Source organism: Amblyomma maculatum, chromosome 5 (assembly GCF_055883805.1).
Source record: "Amblyomma maculatum isolate TAMU_Amacu chromosome 5, ASM5588380v1, whole genome shotgun sequence".
NCBI lineage: Eukaryota > Metazoa > Arthropoda > Arachnida > Ixodida > Ixodidae > Amblyomma > Amblyomma maculatum.
This window is the reverse complement of record NC_139348.1, coordinates 103,284,902-103,303,449: the sequence shown is the minus strand read 5'-3', so window position 1 is coordinate 103,303,449 and position 18,548 is coordinate 103,284,902. Positions and strand designations below refer to the sequence as shown.

The 18,548-nt window shown below is 43.8% G+C and overlaps 1 protein-coding gene across 1 annotated transcript; it reads right to left on the bottom strand.

Moving 5' to 3' along the window:
- Positions 1-2,567: 2,567 nt before the first annotated feature.
- On the bottom strand, positions 2,568-18,498 carry LOC146189062 (tRNA (carboxymethyluridine(34)-5-O)-methyltransferase alkbh8). Its single transcript, XM_084603981.1, has 12 exons — positions 18,294-18,498; positions 17,999-18,227; positions 17,171-17,320; positions 13,156-13,347; positions 12,555-12,732; positions 11,119-11,246; positions 10,938-10,971; positions 9,534-9,585; positions 9,294-9,449; positions 7,507-7,656; positions 5,347-5,645; positions 2,568-3,923 (listed from the first exon to the last, which is right to left on the bottom strand). The coding sequence occupies exons 1-12, from the start codon at positions 18,447-18,449 to the stop codon at positions 3,782-3,784; spliced, it is 1,866 nt and encodes a 621-aa protein (XP_084460107.1). The 5' UTR covers positions 18,450-18,498; the 3' UTR covers positions 2,568-3,781.
- Positions 18,499-18,548: the final 50 nt, after the last annotated feature.

The window sequence follows — 18,548 nt, the reverse complement described above, 5'->3', positions numbered from 1 at the left end:
GTGGATTCTGCGCAGCATCGACGCCAGTGACATGTAGTGCTGTTCGAAGCTTGAAATATTGTTAGAATGTCACCGCGCCAACAATACACTGCATTACTGTGTCCTGCCAATACATTCGGATCCTCGGAAATTTCAAGAGACTGCCATGCGTATCATAACGTCAGTGAAAACTTTGATTTCTTCCAGTGTGGCATTGCACTCGTTTCCATGTCTTTAACATACAAATGTTGGTGAAATGCGTTAGGTCATAAAGGTTAGGTCAGAGAAGTATCAAGTAGCTCAAGAGTAATTAATCGGTTAAGGGTGCAGCTGCACACAAAGTTTATCCCGTGAGAATTTCGTTCTAATCCTCTTCCCCGGGGTTCTACTCTTTTGGTCGGTGGTGGCTAAACGTTCTCTTCGTCATCGCTTCTACTGATGCTGTGGTCTCTTTGCAAAGAATCTTCATTTGAAGCATCCCAGAATGAAATGTAGTATTAAAAAAGTAAATGACAGTAAAGGTTTACAATTGTTTTTGTGTGATGGAGAGGCTGCTAACCACCATTTTGGCACATTCTTCGAATGCATTGTTTGAAAAGTCCTAATCTTAGATGTCATCGACGGCTATTCTGGCCAAAAAAGCTGGAGCCGATGATAGTACATGCCTTCTGGTGTCTTACTGAGTGCTCTCTAACATCTAGAATGATTAAATATCAAAATAATGTTATATGAGAAGGCAGCCTTGAGGTGACGTGTACAATGCATTGTTCACTGCAGGACAGAGCCATATTTTGTAAAAACCTCCTCGCTTGCAAAAAGCTAGAACCTTAAGCATTGAGCAGATGCGAACGACATTTCCATCATGGCATGTTACACCTCCAGAAAAAAAACATTGCAGTGCACGCACAGGTTCATAGCAGGTGGAGGCACATCTATCTTGATTGTTGGAGCTTGTGCTTAAAGGCGCATGGACTAGATAGCATTAACAGTCCGTTCAGAAGGCGCATTGCTTCTCAGCCCATTTGAAACAACGGCGGGAGCCCAGAGTGGCACAAAAGTTTATGTGTACAATTGTACACACCGCCACAAATAAGCAGTAGGCAGGCATACACCACTTTAAGAAAGCGCAATAAAAAACATTGCACCTTTCACACTCCTTTGAGGCTAGGTAAGCCCATTACTCTGCAATGGCAGCCACTACTATATCTACTAGTATATATATATATATATATATTGCCACGTGCCTAGCGCCGCGCGACTGCCGTGCTTGGTGCCGCCGCCGCCGAAGTGGTTGTTGGCTCGAGAGGCGCGCTGGTACTGGACTCTGTGATCGGAACTAGAAGCCGACCTTATTCTTGGGTCCTCGTCTATGTGTACCTCACGACTCCCTGTGGCTTGAGTTGTGATAATATATATATATACTACTATATACTATACTATACTACGATATTGGCCTCGATATGACCGCAAGTGCCACATTCTCCTGTGAGCCTGCTTCTGGTTATCCTACACAACATTCTCATCAATAAGCATGTCATCATGGGCACCTTTGGTTACATCAAACGATAGCAACGATGAAGCCATCCAAACTAGATTCTCCTACATAACCAGTAGCTATGTGTCAGAAGTAGAGGTATCACGCTTGCAGCCAAGTGACGGACACACGCCCCGCAAGAACCAAAGGCTGCATTTTTTTGGAATTTTATTGATTTTGCAAATGTAACTGCTCTAATGTCCAATTAGAATTATCAAGACTGCTGCAGCATGAAAATCTGCATTTCATTGGACCATTTAGCAGATAATTTCAGACTTCTGATCTTGCATTGCATTTTTTGTTTTCCAAATGTTGCGTTATACTAGCATACACTTGTATATGAATACCCCTAAAGGTATTGACTAATTATACTAGACTTCCTGATGCTGTTTCAGTTTCAATATACCAACAATTGCCGTGTCATGTAAAAAGTGCTTAAGTCAAGTGTATAGGGGTGGAAGTGCTACTTCATTTGCTCCATTATTTATTACAACCTCAAAGGCCCCATTGAAGGGGTATTACATGAGGGAATACCCCTTGCACTAGCATTCTGCTCCATCCTGCTCTAATGTGCAATATCGCTCAAAACTGCTCCACTCTGGCTGCCCCAATGTTCTGCCATCAAATTTAGTTGAACACGGGAATAATGCCGCAGCACCGAGGGCAAAGATATAACGCATCTTGCACTAGACTTAATACAAATAAATTTTTTGTAAGGGAGGGAAGCATGGAGTATACTAAATATTTGTAGCAAGTAAATTTAGTGTGAGCCACAGGCGACTGAAGAGAATTGCAAAAAAATATGCACTGTGCGTGTGACATAGCACCTCATCTGAGCCTTTTGAATCGCCGGTGGAGAAAGAAGCGAGAGCAGCCAGCGAAGAAGACAGCACAAACTACTGTAAGCCATTAGGAAACTTGTCGGACTGCAAAAACTGCTTGAGTTATTCTAATGGTTCTGTTGTGAAAACAAGCAGGCACTTCACCATCGAGCCTTTTTGTCAGTGACAAGCTTGTCGGGCCTACAGCAGACAAAATCATACTTGTGGGTTGGTTTCAATCACTAGGAAGCTTATCAAGAATGTTGGAAAGCCATACAGGGCCTATGCCGAGATAGTAAAAATGAGCCCCATCATTCATGAATAAAAATGCTGAAGGATGAAAAGGCTACCCTTCAGTGCCATCTATATTTCCTGAAGGCACTACTGACCAGTGCTCAGGAATTTATCAGCACAGGCATAGGATAAAAAATGATATGCATGAGTGGAAATGGGCTGATCATTGACATGAACTCTAAATTAGTGGCGCTGCTTGAGCGCGTCGGAGTGATGCCTTGACGTTTGGATCTATCGAGTCAAAATAGGCAAACGCTTTAGGTACCTCTAGGTGTTCAGTTATGAATTGCACTAGCAAGCGTTCCTTTTGCTGATAGTCTATTCCAAGTTGTTGCCAAGGTCAGCCTGTGTTACATTATATACCTACATGCTTTTTTGTTTGTCTTGCCAGAGATGTGCAAAGTTGGAAAGGCATTGAAGTGGCATAAAGAGGAATCAGATTGGAAATTTTGTATTCCAGAAAGGGAAAACTGCAATTACTACAGGCGTTCGGCCTTAGCAACTTGCTCCAAAACTATTGTCTCATTGCTCCAAAGCTGCTCCAAATGGCTTTATTAGTTTGCCCAAAACTGCTCCAAAATGCTCGAGCCTGCTTCCACCCCTGAGCTTAGCATGAAAAAAAAGACTGCAATATAATTGCTTACATAATTAACAAAATATCAAGAGGAAATTCAATTCAATCAAATTATTTAGTGGTCATAAACAAATACATAGTAGTATGTGTTGATTTATGTATTCTAATGCTTTGCACCTTATTACAGTGACGGAAGCATGCAATGAAAATTAGGTTTCTATAGTTGTAAAACAATCGACCACAGTGATGTGGTATATATTAGGCTGCCAAGCCAAAGATTGTGAGGCCTAATCCCAGCCATTGTGGCTGCATTTTGACGCACTTGAAGACTCCTGCATATGGAGCAATGTTGGTGTGTGTGTTAGAGAAAGCAAGAGTGGGCAGACTTAATCTTGAGCCCTTGACCATGGCATCCTTCATAGTCAACATCCAGCTTTAAGATAAACCTCACATAAAATTATCACGTCTTTAACGTGCTGGGCGAGACCAGTTAGCCACAGTACTGCAAAGCCCTGTACAGGGGGGCTAGCGGTTTAATAATAAAATTTATTATCTCTCTCGCATACAACTCTCATAAGATCAGCTAGAAATACTAGTTCTGTCTTGCTTGATGATAACTGCACACCAGTTCCCTTGGTCATGGTATTCAGTGTCGATGCAACCCTGGGAGACATGCTCGAGCAGCTCTCGAAGTTCTCCTTGCTGAAACAGGTGGTAGTACCTGGCGAGAGGAGGACAGCATTAGAATGCAGAACCCATTAGGAAGTAAACTCTTAAATCTTTGCAAGATCTTCAAATAACATGGCTACTAACGTGCCAATTTTCTATGCTAGCTTTATGCTACACATGCAACACTGCTTTGTTTAAAACGCTATTATTCAAACAAAACCTCGTTTCTACACAATCTGACAAAAGCATTGTGCAAGTTTACTAAAATTCTTTGCATTACACCACCAGGAAACTAACTTCCTCCTGTAGCGACACCTCGAATTTCCTGTCGCTTCCTCACCAACACACATGCAGATGCAAGACTTTGTCACAAAAATAGAAAAGTTCAGTGATAATAATCACAACTGTCTGCAGAGTGAGACAGTCCTAAAGTAAAGAAGAGGTGGGTGATTTAAGCACACACATATCTGGCACTTGGGGAACCTAAAATGCACTTGAAAGAAGTCTTGGGAGCCCCTGCCCAAGGTAAATGCCAATGAAAATATTTGAAATGGCCCATTTGCTGACTCTGTTAGCGACCACAAGTCTGCCTATTGTAGTGGCTGACTGCAACAGCCTCTGCTCAAAGCTTCGCAATGCATGCATGTCCCAGCATGGTCACTACCTCTATCGCGGTAGTTTCTTGCAGCACTACCAAGGCTATGATGAGTGCACAAGGCGACGGTGTGCCAGTATAAAGGAGCCGTAAAGCATATGGGATGACACGATTTAAAGCGCGCATTTGCAAAATACTGTTTCAAATCAAACATCAACGTAAGCTCGATTGATAAATATGCTATTTCCCAAGTTTAGTGTTCATGACTCTTGTGTAAATTTTTTTTAAAACATCCATGAGCATTACATTACCTTTATTTTGGGCAACAATTTTGCCTCTACCAGGCCTAAAGAAGAAAGCCGTTTTTTTTTTATTTTTTAAAAAAGGGTTTCAGTGCGGAAAACCAGATAGTGCTACATGGCTGAAGTTTCCACTGCAACTGCGTTTGTGTACGATGAACTAAAAGCGCAGATGTGGAAAACAGCATAACATTACTTACAACACTATCCATAATATTCAGTGTTTTTTTTTGTTTTGTCTCCCCCCCCCCCCCCCCAGGGTTTGGTACGTAGATGGCATTTATAAATCTTTTACAACCAGTTCCGCGAGCAGACAATGCGGCATGGAGGAACACGCTTAAAACTCTCTCGTGATTGGCTCAACGGGGCTTCCAGCTTCAACACGGCTGCAAGGAAGTGTTTGGAGGATAAGTCCATATGCTGCGAACTAACAATGGCAACATGCTCAGCACAAAGGATTTAAATGGACTTTTAGATTGCGTACAAAACCGCTCCCTCCTTGGAGGGGTATAAGCATCTAAAAGTTAGTCACACAGACTAGATGGACACAATGATTAGTGCTTGTGCACAAAGCTTCTTGCCTGTAGTGGGTCTCCTGGGTACTCTTGGAGTGCCAAGGCACCAGCATATCTTGGGCCTGGAACTGCGTACGGTTGCAATGCACTGGCAGCGGTGGCTGTGTCATGAGTGTGCCTGCTGATGGCGAAGTTTTCACATGCGGAGGACTCTCTACAGCCATTTTGTTTGGGTTGAGGTATTTCGAAGGCTTGTCCTCAGAATCACCAGTGCCATGCTGCTCCATGGCCCAAACATAGATGAGAGCACGGCCGCCAGGTCGCAGGACACGAAAGAGTTCACGCACTGCCGCCTCTCGACGCTCCTGTAGTGCACGGTAGGAGGAAAGAAAAGACGCTAAGGAAGCAATATTGACAAAAATGAAAGGAAGAAACTATCACAGCTGTGAAATGCTAGGATTGGTGACAACTATGCTTATTACTATTTTAGTGACATAATGAGGCAAGGCTCTCAGGCAAAATGTTCTGCAGCAGCTGTAGCAGATGGAATGGTTGCACTCTTCTCCGCTGTTGCCACACTATCCCACCTCTTTCTGCAGTAACCCTGCTCCGCATGCTTCTATAGAAATCACCTTCTGGTTACAGATTCCTCCATTCTCACCATACCTTTCTCCTCACCCCAGGTTACCACCTGCGGTTACGTCGGTTACTACTAGTATGTACTAAAAGTTCTCACAATGTTTATTTGTGCAGTGATACGAATGTCAGTAACACCAAAGCTGGTGGTATGAAATGCTTGTGAGAGTCAGAGTTTACCAATTCTCGGTGTGGAATGTGCAGAATATCCACTGCGTTCATGCCACTGAATTTGTGCTATCCATCGCAGTGGCTCAGTAGTTAGTGCTTTGGAGCACTGAACACAAGAAGGTAGGATAAATCCGGGCCGTGGTGGCCATTTTTCAAAGGAGGCGATGTCAGTGCATGTTAAAGAACCCCAGATGGTCAAAATCTCCAATGTCCTCCGCTACGGCACTCCTAATAGCCAGAATCGCTTCGGGATGCTAAACCCTATAAACGAAACCAGTCACACTAGCGCATGAGTGAGCCCTAGTGAATGCCTGCTATTGCGGCTATAGAGTAGTCGTGTGCAGTAACCATTCATGAAGGTGTGTGGTGTGGGTGTGTGTGACTGGACGTCTACCCTTAAAGTAATGTGAACTTCACTGCCAGCCAGAGCGTCGTAAAATGCTTATGCCAGTCAGCATGTTTAATACCTAACATAGCTAGCAAGGAGTTGTAGGGTAGACATGCATTCATGCATGGTCATGTATCCATCTATAATCATTTTCTAGAGACAGGCAAAGATATAAGAGTAGTGTGAGTGGGGTAGAGACAGTGCTGGTGTACACAGGTTAGGTGTGTAGGGCTGATGTAAGTGTACAAGTCTTATGGTACATAAGTCGGTGTTGTGATCTATGTTGATATTGCAGTTTAGTGGGGTGGCTATGCAAGTAATATGACATAATATGAGACATAGTACAAAGGGGCCCTGCGTTTCACCTGCATTAAAATGCGGCCAACGCGGCTAGGCTCGTACTCGGATCCCCTAGCTCAGTAGTCGAGCGCTCTGACCACTAGTCAATGGCCGCGGGCCTGTCTACAAGTTGAAATTTCGGGCTCTGCATACTATATACAGGTGTAAACTCTACAGAACTTTCATTTTCAAGATTAGCTGATATGAAATGAAATTCCCTATAAACGCCACACAGACAAAAAGAATAGAACTCTTAGTTAATGCAGTTAAACTACAGCTGAACGGGAAGAATTCAAGAAAGAGACTATGACACAAGGCTGAATTTTGACATGAACTAACTAGCTCAGATCCAGATAGTCGCCTCGGCGGGCGCACAGGTCATGCCAAAGAAGGGAGAAAAAAACAATAGGAAATGCTCTTTCTTAATAAAGAACTAGACTTCACACTAAAGACATTGTGTACACAAAGCTGTCATAAAGGCTGTCACAACATGCAGTGAGGTCGCAACGATCACAGCCTGTTCCAGAGATGTTGCTGACAAGCCTCGCCCTAAGTCAACCACTTCAGCATCCAAGCTTCCTCAATCCCTTTAGAGACTCTCCCACAAAGGGCCCTCAATTGGCAGAGTCATGTACTTGGGCCATCAGTGTGGACACTCGGAAATCAAGGTGCCAGCTGCCAATCACACTTACTCTGGTGGAAAGATGATGCAGCACTGCAATGCTGATGCAGGCATCGAATGCTCCATCTCTGAACGGCATCTGCAGCACATCAGCTTGCAGGACCTCCAGTCCACGATCTTGGCAGATGTCACACAGCCCTCGGCTGCGGTCGAAACCAAGCTGCAGAAAGGAGACAGAATAGTGGCAATGTCGTTTCAATCAGTTGTCAACGTCTTCCACACTCAGGCAGCGGTTAGGAATTGAGAAAAACCTTCCAGCCCTTGTTAATGGTCTCATTTTCAAAGCCGAGCCCTGTTTCTAGCACAAAAAGTTGCCAAGCCTTTGAAGGTGTGTAGTATGAACAAGGCAGATGTATCAGACGCTGCTGGCAAACAAAGATAATGGCTAAAATGATCAGTTCCAATATTACTGAAAAAAAATGAGCTCCTGAAAATTTTTCCAAAAGTCAAGCTATTGTAGCTTTGGTGACGTGGCACAAAAAACTGACCTGAGGCTTTATGAGATCACTGAATGATTTCTCAGTGCATTCGATAGAAATATAATTTCTGCCAAGCAAATGCCCATGTGCCACTTAATATCATTAATAATGATACCAGACTAGGTTTTAATGCCTACATTCAGATCGCCAACACACGACTCACTCATGGAAAATGCATCAAAACACTTGTAACAACCCAATGCAAAACAAGCGCATATTTTCATTATTTTCTCCCAAGAACCATTTTCGAATGGAATGCGCTGACTTCCGAGGTAGGAAATCGCAGTATGGCTGCCATTCGTGCCCATCTTCCTCTTTACAATGACCCCCGGCGAAAATATGAGCCACCTTGCATGGCTCACAACTGTAACAACACGCACACGGGTCATAGTACGGCTTGAGGCAGCACATATGGACAGTTTCTAGGTTATGTCGATGAAGGTCAATCACTGGCTTCGTGGGCTCTACGATGAAGTTGACCAGGGAAATGTGATAGAGGATGCAATAGGGTCCATGAAAATAGACAAAAGCTTGAAGGTGAGGCGGGGTGGGAGATGGCACACAAAGCCAGATGAAAGAGATGAGTAGAAAGCTGTCAGGAGTGTGGGTAGAGTGGAAGTGGGATTTCTGACAACCCTTCTCACTGGACGTCAAAGACCGTGCCGACGGCACTTCACAGCCACAGCTAAACACACATAATTACAGTTGAAACACTGACTGCAATGTGGGTGATCTCCTTATCTTGTGCATCACGATGATATCTTCTTTGGAAAACACCCAAGAGCCTGTAGAACTTTGCACATACCTTGCAGCTAATGTAACCAGTTGTAGCTGCTTATTTTTCATCACAGCTCGACTTATACCATGCATACACCCGTTTACATATGCACTTTGCACTCTGTCCGCTCCTGCTTTGGCCCTTAAAAGTGGTACAGGTCGCATAATATAGTAAATTACAACTGACCCTTTCAGGGCCTCAACATTAGGAAGGGCTGCAAAATAATATTAAGAAAGTTATTGCTCTAAGAAATTTCTATTCAATTCGTGAAAACTCATTCTGGTGACGTAATTAACTGAACTGCATTATGAAGGTGTCATGATAGTGCACAATACACACGGTAGAATCCAAGTTGAGTGTTCTTCTATAGCAGCAACTTCCATAATGAAGAAGTTTTTGCTATACAATATGACCAGGACACACGTACAAAAATACAAAACAACAAGCTACTTCAGCTACTATAAATTCTCTTTTGTGAAAAAAACAAAACAAAAGAAGCTCAGATTTGAGGAACCGACCAAGCATCAAGTGAGCAGTCACCTTCAATAGGTGGCCATGACTTGTCAGGTATTTTCCATTTCCACATCCAGCATCTAGAAGCAATGAGCCGCGTTCCAACGAGTCCAGGAACTGGGCGACCCGGGGCCACTGTTTGTACCGGGTATCGCTGAACTGTCCCGCTATGTGTTCGTACACCTGCACAAACATACCCGAATAACTAACCCCAGCAAAGCTTGGTTCAAGGGAAGCATACAGTGAGTGGAAAAGCAGTTTGTTCACCTTGAAGACATGCTCTGCTTCCAACCTCAGTGCAGATGCCTTGTCTTGGTTTCTGCACAGAGCACAGGAAATGCACATGTCAAGCCTGTTCTGCAGTTCCTGCTTTTCAATGTATTGGCAAGTACCATTACTTGAATTCCATGGCACACTCTGCCCATACTCTGCTTTTTTCAACCGAAGGCTAACACCCTGCTTCATGTCCTTGACCACTCTCATTACACGTTTAAAAAGCTCAAATGCCATGCGCTAAGCTCAGCTGGTGTGAACGAAGAGAAGCCAGCAATTTGGTGGACACAACACCCTGCGCAAGCATCAAGAGTCTACTGCGATTTCATGCTGTACCCTAGAAGAAACATGAGTGAATGACATATTCTAGTGCAGCTGTTTGCCATTAACATTTTGCCATTCTACCTGTCAATATCTTCGAGATTATGAATGGCTCGTCCTCTTGGCACAGCTAAATTTCATCAGTTGGAAAAAAAAAAGCTTCATCAATGAGACTAAATGAAGTAAACAGATTTCAGTAAGCAACTACACCATGCATCACGAAAAGCTATAGAGGTCTAACCATCTTTGAACGAGTCGAGAGCGTTAGCGATCGGCTGGCACCACATTCGCTGTTGCTGCTTCAACCTTGGCTTGATTCCGCCCCAATCGATTGGCGCGATTCGTTGTTCGATGGTCTTGACAGCCTGACACAGCTGCGTCATCTGTCTTTAGTGATAGTAGCTTCCTCTATACCACGTCACGCCGCCTCTGTCCGTCAAGCCGCCTGGTGGATTTGCAAGACACTATGCTCGCGGTCTCAGTCGCAGTCGCCCAGACGGCTTGTGTGCATGGCGTATTTATCTGGGTTAAATGAAGGAGCGGTGCAGATGAAACTTTCTGACGACAACAATGTTCACTACACAGTGTGAGAAAGCGTTGTAGTGTTAGAGGAGGCGCGACCAGCAGCGGCAATAGCTCTCGTGCCTGGGCCAAGGAAGCTGATCTGTTCATTCTGGCACAGGTTCGAAATCCAGCTGCGGCAATGTTTTTTCACAATTTCATTACAACTGAGGTCACGTGGTATGTGCTGTTGCTATGCGATAGATCCGTGCCGTTGCCATGGCAATCGCCATTGTTTACACATTGCTGAATAATGCGATCTTGACAAACGTGAGCAGTAGAGCTAACGCGCTAAAACAGAGTGTATCACCGCCCTTCTCAAAATGCTCTCTTTCGAATTTTGCTTTTCACTATGCCCAGCACTGAAACTTTGTCAAGCATGGTTATTTCAGAAGGGTTTGAGTTGGCAACAGGACAAGATCGCATCTAGCAGTGCACTAACCGTAAGCAATGTTTAACGGCGATTACGACACATGTTTAAAACCACATGTATGTATAGGCAGGGCAGCAACCTACCCAAAACGATGAGAGTCACACAACAGGGCATCTCCTGCAAGAAAGCAGTGACAAAAGTTGAATTCCACGTACCAAGTTTGTAACTATCAGACTAAGCATTTACTATATTAAGGTATGACGCTGCTAGAAAAGATGGATCGTGTTAACGCTGCATGCAAGGTAAACTGGTAATGATACTCACCACATCTGCAACTTCCATTACGTATATGTCTGAAGGTGTATGAAATGCGAACCCCTCGCTTAGAGAGTGTTATGCCGTTGCCTGAGCCATTGTACCTTCTGACTAAGTCAAACTTGCGTGACGCTATCCTGCAATCCGCCAAAAATGCGAGATAAGCCACAGCTTCCAAAGTTTACAAGGACAGTCAAACAGCGCGCACTCTGTAATAAAAGCTGATTGTTTAAAAAGCATGCCTCATGCTTGTTTATCCAACAACACCCCTTCTATCAGTCTTGCAATATGTAGCACCTAAATGAAAACATAACAACTCAACAAACACTGCTACTACTTTCCTGAAATGTCATTGTTATGTTACAGCTAGTAAAACTCTATGTTGCAGTTTTCACAAACTTGACATCTTTAGCAATGTGGACTCTTGCAGTGTCATATTCAAAAGGAAAAATGAGAGCATGTAGTTTGCACACATTACACGTCATTCCTCCAACATCTGAAGGATGAGTGAAATCACACGTGGCACCAAAAAGCTTTGTGGAAAGTGAAGCATGATGCTGATGAGCCTATGATTGGGAGTACTGGGCAAAAATTTTGTGCTGCAACTCATGAAATTCTGAGTTTGTTGTACTAAATATCCTCTGATGCTCACGGTGTTACAGCTGTTTGATAAAGCAGTGACCTTCTCAGAAAAAAGGATCAATGGGCTAGGTCATCTTGTGGAGGCCAGACATACTAGGCACATTCACCCCCGTACCTTCACTCTGTCGGGCATGTGCGTCATTTTTAAAAGTGCAGGGTTATGGCCACATAGATTTTTTTATTACACTGGCGGATGATAACTCTTGCTGTTGCCTTCCAAGCCACATTGTCCTCCGGAAAACCGAGGACTCGATAAGGAACCATTGTGAGAATCGCGTCATCGAGTAATTTTCAATTCTGCATCTAAGGCAAAGCTTGTTTCGTTTCTTAAGCGCAGAATATTTTGTATGCATTGCTGTTTTATCACATCAAAATAAAATATTCATAATAACCATTCCTCATATTTGCATTGTGTTTTGGCCGTAGAGGTCTGGAGCAGGGGGTATGAAGGCGTGCATGGTACAAACAGGACTGACCCATCCAACAATCCTTATAATCAATTGCTACCATAAAAATATAAATTGTAGGGTTTAATGTCTCGAAGCAACACATGGGATATGAGAGTACTCCAGATTAGTTTATACTACCTTTAGCATGCACTGAAATGGCACACTACATTAGCACCTTGAATTTCGCCGCCACAGCTGGAATTGAAGTCAGATCTTCCGGCTCCCTAACTGAGCACGCTAACAACTCAGACATTGTGACGCGCTCGTCATCACGTAAACAAAACAGTAAAGCACACTTCATGTGTAATAACGCACATGCTACTATACTTCGGCACACTCAACAAGCTTGCTCACCCATGAGACCACACGTAGCGGCTGTCGCCCGACAGAATTAGTGCACTACGACAAGGCAGGACTTGTGCAGCCTGGCGACCATCGGGATGCCGGAAGTTCATCACAATCGGAGAACCCAGGCTGAGAAGTGTAATGTCATCGTCGAATGATTCGTGGCTGTCGACATGCGGTGGGATTCCTGGTAAAATACACAATGCGAGTTCAATATGACTGCAACCATAAAAGAGTGGTTCTGCATGACAAAAGGCACATAATTAATGTGCAACCAATAAATATACCTCAACTTCGAAGTCAGACCACTTATCCCTGCCTGCTTAGCAAATAAGTCACAATGTTGAATGGTGAACTTGCACGTTTGGCACAGAATTAAAAAAAGAAGATTATAAGTTGAAGCAGTTTCTTTTTATTGTTAGACTAGGGTGCAAACGGCAAGCACTGTAATCACAGTAGCACCCTGTGTGATGAAAGGAGAGAGAATTAAAAGTTACGCAAAAATGCACCTTCCTTTCCTGTAAGCGCAATTTGTGCGATGGTTAAAACTTTACTGACAGGCACTGATAACACCTGTCAAGAACGCCACCTGTGAACGCAAGGAGCTCACCCTGTCCAGGAAGATAGCGAGTCACAGTCAGCTGGTCAGGAAGTCGGCTCAAGTGATCAGTGGCAACGAGCCGGCCCAGAAATGGCACACATTCATCAGGAATGCCATTGGGCAATGGTGAATTTTTCTGAACACCTTGAAGATTGTAGTCGAATGCATATCCAAAATGGCGCACTTCTCGATGTCGTAGGGCTGTGAAAGGACATCCAAGAGGCATCCTTAATGCAGAGCCCCAACTGACGAGTCCAACCATTCATTAGTTCTTCAAAAAGTAAATGAACTGCAATATGTACAGTACACTGTTCGTCGAAAGTCGTCAGGCCATATGATTTGCTTTAAAGGCATACAGTTGAGCATCAATGGCCAGCTTAAAGACTGGAATGCCTAGAAATGGAGGACCACGATTTGCCTCACATATCTGAAGCCAAAGAGGTGCCATAAGGCTCTCCTACACAACACTGTGTAGCCTGAGGAGTGTTGGCTAAAAGGTGGGCCTTTATTTGAGTAATCATAACTATAACTAATAATCTGGAAGCAAATCAGGATAATGCTTCTATGCATGTGCTGTACAACGTCAGTGCATTTCAGGGGACAGTGAGGACAAACCGAAGCAGGTATGTATCCAGAGATTATTGCACTTCAACAAAAAAAAAAGCTATTATGAATCAGAAAATGTAAAAACAAAATTAGCTATACAAGTGCTGCCACCTGGCGACCATTCTCGAGACAGGAAGCATGAATTCCTGAAGCTGGGTAGCAGTGCCATCTATATCAAACAACGATCACAGTGCCCCATTTTTATGAACGTCAAGAGTCTGAGCCAAGTGGCAGAAAAATGTTCAATTCCTTGCTAATAAACTCATCCCTTAAAGGGACAGAACACTGGAATTTAGGCATGCATTTTTTTATTATTATTATTTTTTTTTTTGCACAAAAGCTTTAAAGTGTTCGATATCATAGCGGTTTTGTTAGAAGCGCTGCAAAATATTTTATTGAAAATGCTTTAATCAGTGCATGCACCGAATGTTATGTGGGCTGATGGTGGAAACCATGAGGAGCAAGTGCAATGATGATTTGGCATCGACAAAAAAGACACATTAAAAACAAATACGAATCTCGCTAGCCAGACAGTAATTAGGACTCTTTAGTGTAGAGTAGCATCCATTTCAGTTTCCACACTCAAAGCTGTTACGGCACAGGAATGTAAGCTTCGCTGATGAAAGTTTTAGAGGCTACATGTCTTTCCTGCTTTGTACCCAATCTTGCGAACATACTACAGCCACTTGTTTGTTGTTTAAAAAGCAGGAATTTGTTTGGGACCTTCCTCAACAGCAAGCGTTCGACAAATGGGGTGTACGATCCTGTCAAGGAGACAGTGCAGTGCAGACGCTTCTTCCTTTGGACTGGGGGCAGTGATTTGACAGAAACATACCAGTGGCAAGTTTTCAGTCGTCGCCTATGCCTCCCAGCTTCTATCTGACATGGAGAAATGGTATGCGCAAATAGAGAAAGAGGCTCTTGCCTTAGTTTGGGCTTGCGGGAAATGGCAAGCTGTTTACAATCGAAACAGACCACAAGTCGTTGGTACCCATATTTACCTCAAAATGTCTTGCTGATCTTGCACCACGGCTACAAAGACTTAAAATGCAAATGATGAGGTACCAGTACGAAGTGGTATATGTCCCTGGGAAAGAACTCGCGGCCAACACGCTTTCCAGAGCGCCTCTGCAAGAGATTGGCGACTTAGAGCTAGAGAGCAACGCCGAAGCTTTTGTACACGGTGTAAGGAAAAACCCCCCTATTAAGCAGCACTGCCTTAAGTTGCTTAAAGTCCAGAAAACGGATCGCGTTTATTATATCTTCGCGAACTCTGCACGAAAGCCTGGCCTTCCCGACGAGATTTACCTCTTGACGTAAGACTTTTCTACGAGCATTGTCAACAGCTTACTGTAGAGGACGATCTGCTACTCTACATAGCTCGAGTGGTTGTCTCATTCATATGCAATAAAGAAATTTTCCGCTTTTTGCACGGTCACTTTGGTATCACCCAGACGCAGGCCCATGCTATGAACTCCGTTTGGTGGCCTACAGTGGCCAAAGACATCAAACCCACCATAAAACATTGTCAAGAATGTGTGAAGACGTCCAGCAACCGGAAAATGCCCCTTTAAAACATAGTTTCCAGCAAGGCAATGGCAGAGAGCTGCAATGAACCTGTTCTTCTTCAACAGGCACCGGTGGTTAATCGTCACAGATTATTACTCTAGATACCCGGAGCTCACCCGCCTAGGGAAACTGTCATCGGTTACAGTAATCAACCACTGCAAATCAATTTTCGCCCGACATGGTATTCCAGAGGTGGTGGTCTCTGATAATGGTCCTCAGTTCTCGTCATCTGATTTCACCAAGTTTTCTCAGGAATACGGGTTTAAACACCTAACATAAAGCCCACACTACCCTCAGAGCAACAGACTCTCTGAGGCTGCGGTGAAAATCATCAAAACTTCAATGAAAAAGACCCAAGACCTGTACTTGACCCTCTTATACAACAGGCCGACCCCGCTGAAAACCGCTTGCCAGATGTCTCTAAACTTCGCAATTTTGAAACCCAATACTGTGAACAGCAGCGGAGAAACTACGATAGACGACACAGCATACAGCAACTTCCAACCCTTCTGGAAGGTGATGAAGTCTGGGTTATAGACGTATAGTAAGAAAGGGAACATGGTGGCACCCGAAAGAGTCAAGGTCATATGTGATTGACACCGGGAACAGCACTGTCGGGCGAAATCGAGCCTATCTTATCCCTCTTCTCAAGCCTGCGGATGAAGAGAGAAACAACCAAGATGTCGTGTACGAGACATCTCTGTATGGAGGCACACACACAGACATGTCTTCGGGAGATTCTCAAACAACCTGCGCTGACGTCTCCCACCAGCACACCAGGAGTGGGCGTTGCGTCATTCCTCTCAAGACTGCTTTTCCATCACAGGAGATGTTGTAGGCAGTAGCCACATGCAGTGGCTAGGCCGGTTAGCTTGGCTGCGCTGCTGCGTGCTTGCGCGACGCTCGCTGCAACTGACGCATGTCTCGTGCTCGTTGCCAGTGTCCGCCGAAAATAAACCTCTCCTGTTGGCATCTAAACAACGATCACCACTTCCTCCAACGAATTCAAAACACTGTGGTACTATCTAGTGGCAAATGTACATCAATGGCAATGAAAAAGGAGGGGTGATTCTTATTGAAGGGTGCAATGGAGAGATCACAATATATAATAAAATATGATGCAGTGCTAGAAGGAAAAGTAACTGTACTTATAAAAATCGGCTATAATTTCCTGAGGTGTGGTCACATGGGGTACAACAGTGACAGTAATAACATTTCTCCACAAGAGGTCGCATCAGTTACTTTTATGAGATTTTCATTGACAAATTAAAGCTACAAATCTTCATTTCTTTGATATTGTAGTGCTTGATTTGTATTAAATGTGATAAACTTCCACCATAGTCTTATGACATATTTTGGCCAGTGTTCTGTCCCTTTAAAGCTTGACAAACGTTAATGAAGAAGTTGTTTTCGCTGAGAGAAAAAGTTCTATCGAGATTTTCTCCATATCCCCTTAAAGAACCCCCGGTGGTAGAAATTACTCAAGAGTCTTAGATTACGGCGCTTTTTTCGCTCCCCCTTCTTCCTCTTTTCTCTGAAGGCAGAGCTGAAATTTTTGTGCAGGTACCGTTCCTTCACTCACAACCAAAATTTTATTTTTATCATGAATATTACTACACAGCCTTTATATCTTTGACGTCAGCTTCTCTGTCATACAGGATACTTTTATGAGTTTTTGGTTATATACAGGAGAATTAACCATGACACCTCCGCCCGCCCATAACAGATAGCATTATGGTAAGACGATGAGGCTAATTACATGACAGACAGAACTCGTTATATATATATATATATATATATATATATATATATATATATATACACACATCCATGCTTCCAGATGACTCACTGTAAGACTCTTCTGGCTCGCCCCATTGGATCAGTTGTGTCAGGGCCATTTCTTCATCCTTGCTGATGGCATCTTTAATGAGAGTCAATCCCTGGGGCAGGTTCTTCTCATCAAATAGGTCGTAGCACCGGTTTCCTTTGATGCTTGGCTCTAGTGTTGTATTGAAACCGCACAAGAGGATATTACTGAGTTAGGTTAAACTTATGCATTCACTTTTTTTTTCTCTCTAAACAAGAGAAGTTCTTTACGTAACCTAACAATTACAATTATTAACTGGGTCCTTCATTCAGCTGCCGCCCTGGTAATGTATGTCGTAGCAGCGGGAACAGCGCGTGATACTATCAACCAGCTTTAACTTTGTAAAGCGCGCAAACGATAAGGCTCAGAACATCAGCATCAAAAAAGATGACGCCGCCTTGCACAAATTTTTTTATTATTTTGGTAACCAGAGAGAACGTGATTAATTTGGCAGTATTTAACGGCTCAACTTCGACCTGTAAACGAACTGAACTTCAATGGGTTCCACGTGCAATGTGTGTGTGTGTGTGTGTGCGTGTGTGTGTGTGTGTGTGTGTGTGTGTGTGTGTGTGTGTGTGTGTGTGTGTGTGTGTGTGTGTGTGTGTGTGTTATCAGGAATGCGAGACGTCAGCTGGGCAGGTATGATGATGAACATCATCTTTTATGCAAGCAAATATGTACTGTGATTGAAATATACAGGTTAGAGATGATGGATAATACGAAACTTATTCGGCCTAGCATACATACAGTGTGGAGCACTGACCGATAGCGACCAACTTCGGTAAGATTACATTTGAAAACATAACAAACCTCGTTCTACGAACGCAGGAAACACAGGGTCCTTTGAGAACGATGGCACGTTGTCGCTGAGATAATCAGCCGCAGCTGCACTAGATTCGACGTCTTCGAAAATTACTACAGCGAATGGTTGATCAGGAATTAACACAATGTCTTGTATGCTGCCGTAAGAGTGAAGTTCATTGTAGATAACTTCGTAGCTCCCGCCGCAAACCGTGCCACAATTACTGAGCACCAGAAACTGAAAACAAACGGGAAGATCAGAAGTTTCCATACTACGCATCGTACTGGAAAGTGGGAAACTCACCCTAGTCGGTTGATCGCACACGTCAACGCCAATGTTCTCGCGGATTATTCGAGCACATCTCGCAACTTTTCGGCGAGCTTTTCTTTCCGACTTATTGAGCTTTTGCTTCGTAACCACATGCTCTGCCGCGGCAAACGCGCTCCCACGTAGAGCCATGACAACACTCTGGGCGCCGCCATGACCTTGGTTGCCACGACAACTGCGCTGACCACGGTCTTGTTATGTCTTGCCATGTTGCGACATATTTCTTTATTC

What these genes read in the sequence shown, in the direction of transcription:
- LOC146189062 (XM_084603981.1), bottom strand. Translation starts at nt 18,449, where the DNA reads ATGGCTCTACGTGGGAGCGCGTTTGCCGCGGCAGAGCATGTGGTTACG. An exon ending in AAGCAGAGCATGTCTTCAAG is followed by an intron (nt 9,450 to 9,533) that starts GTGAACAAACTG and finishes ATGTTTGTGCAG; the next exon opens with GTGTACGAACACATAGCGGG. An exon ending in TGCATCATCTTTCCACCAGA is followed by an intron (nt 5,646 to 7,506) that starts GTAAGTGTGATT and finishes CGTGCACTACAG; the next exon opens with GAGCGTCGAGAGGCGGCAGT.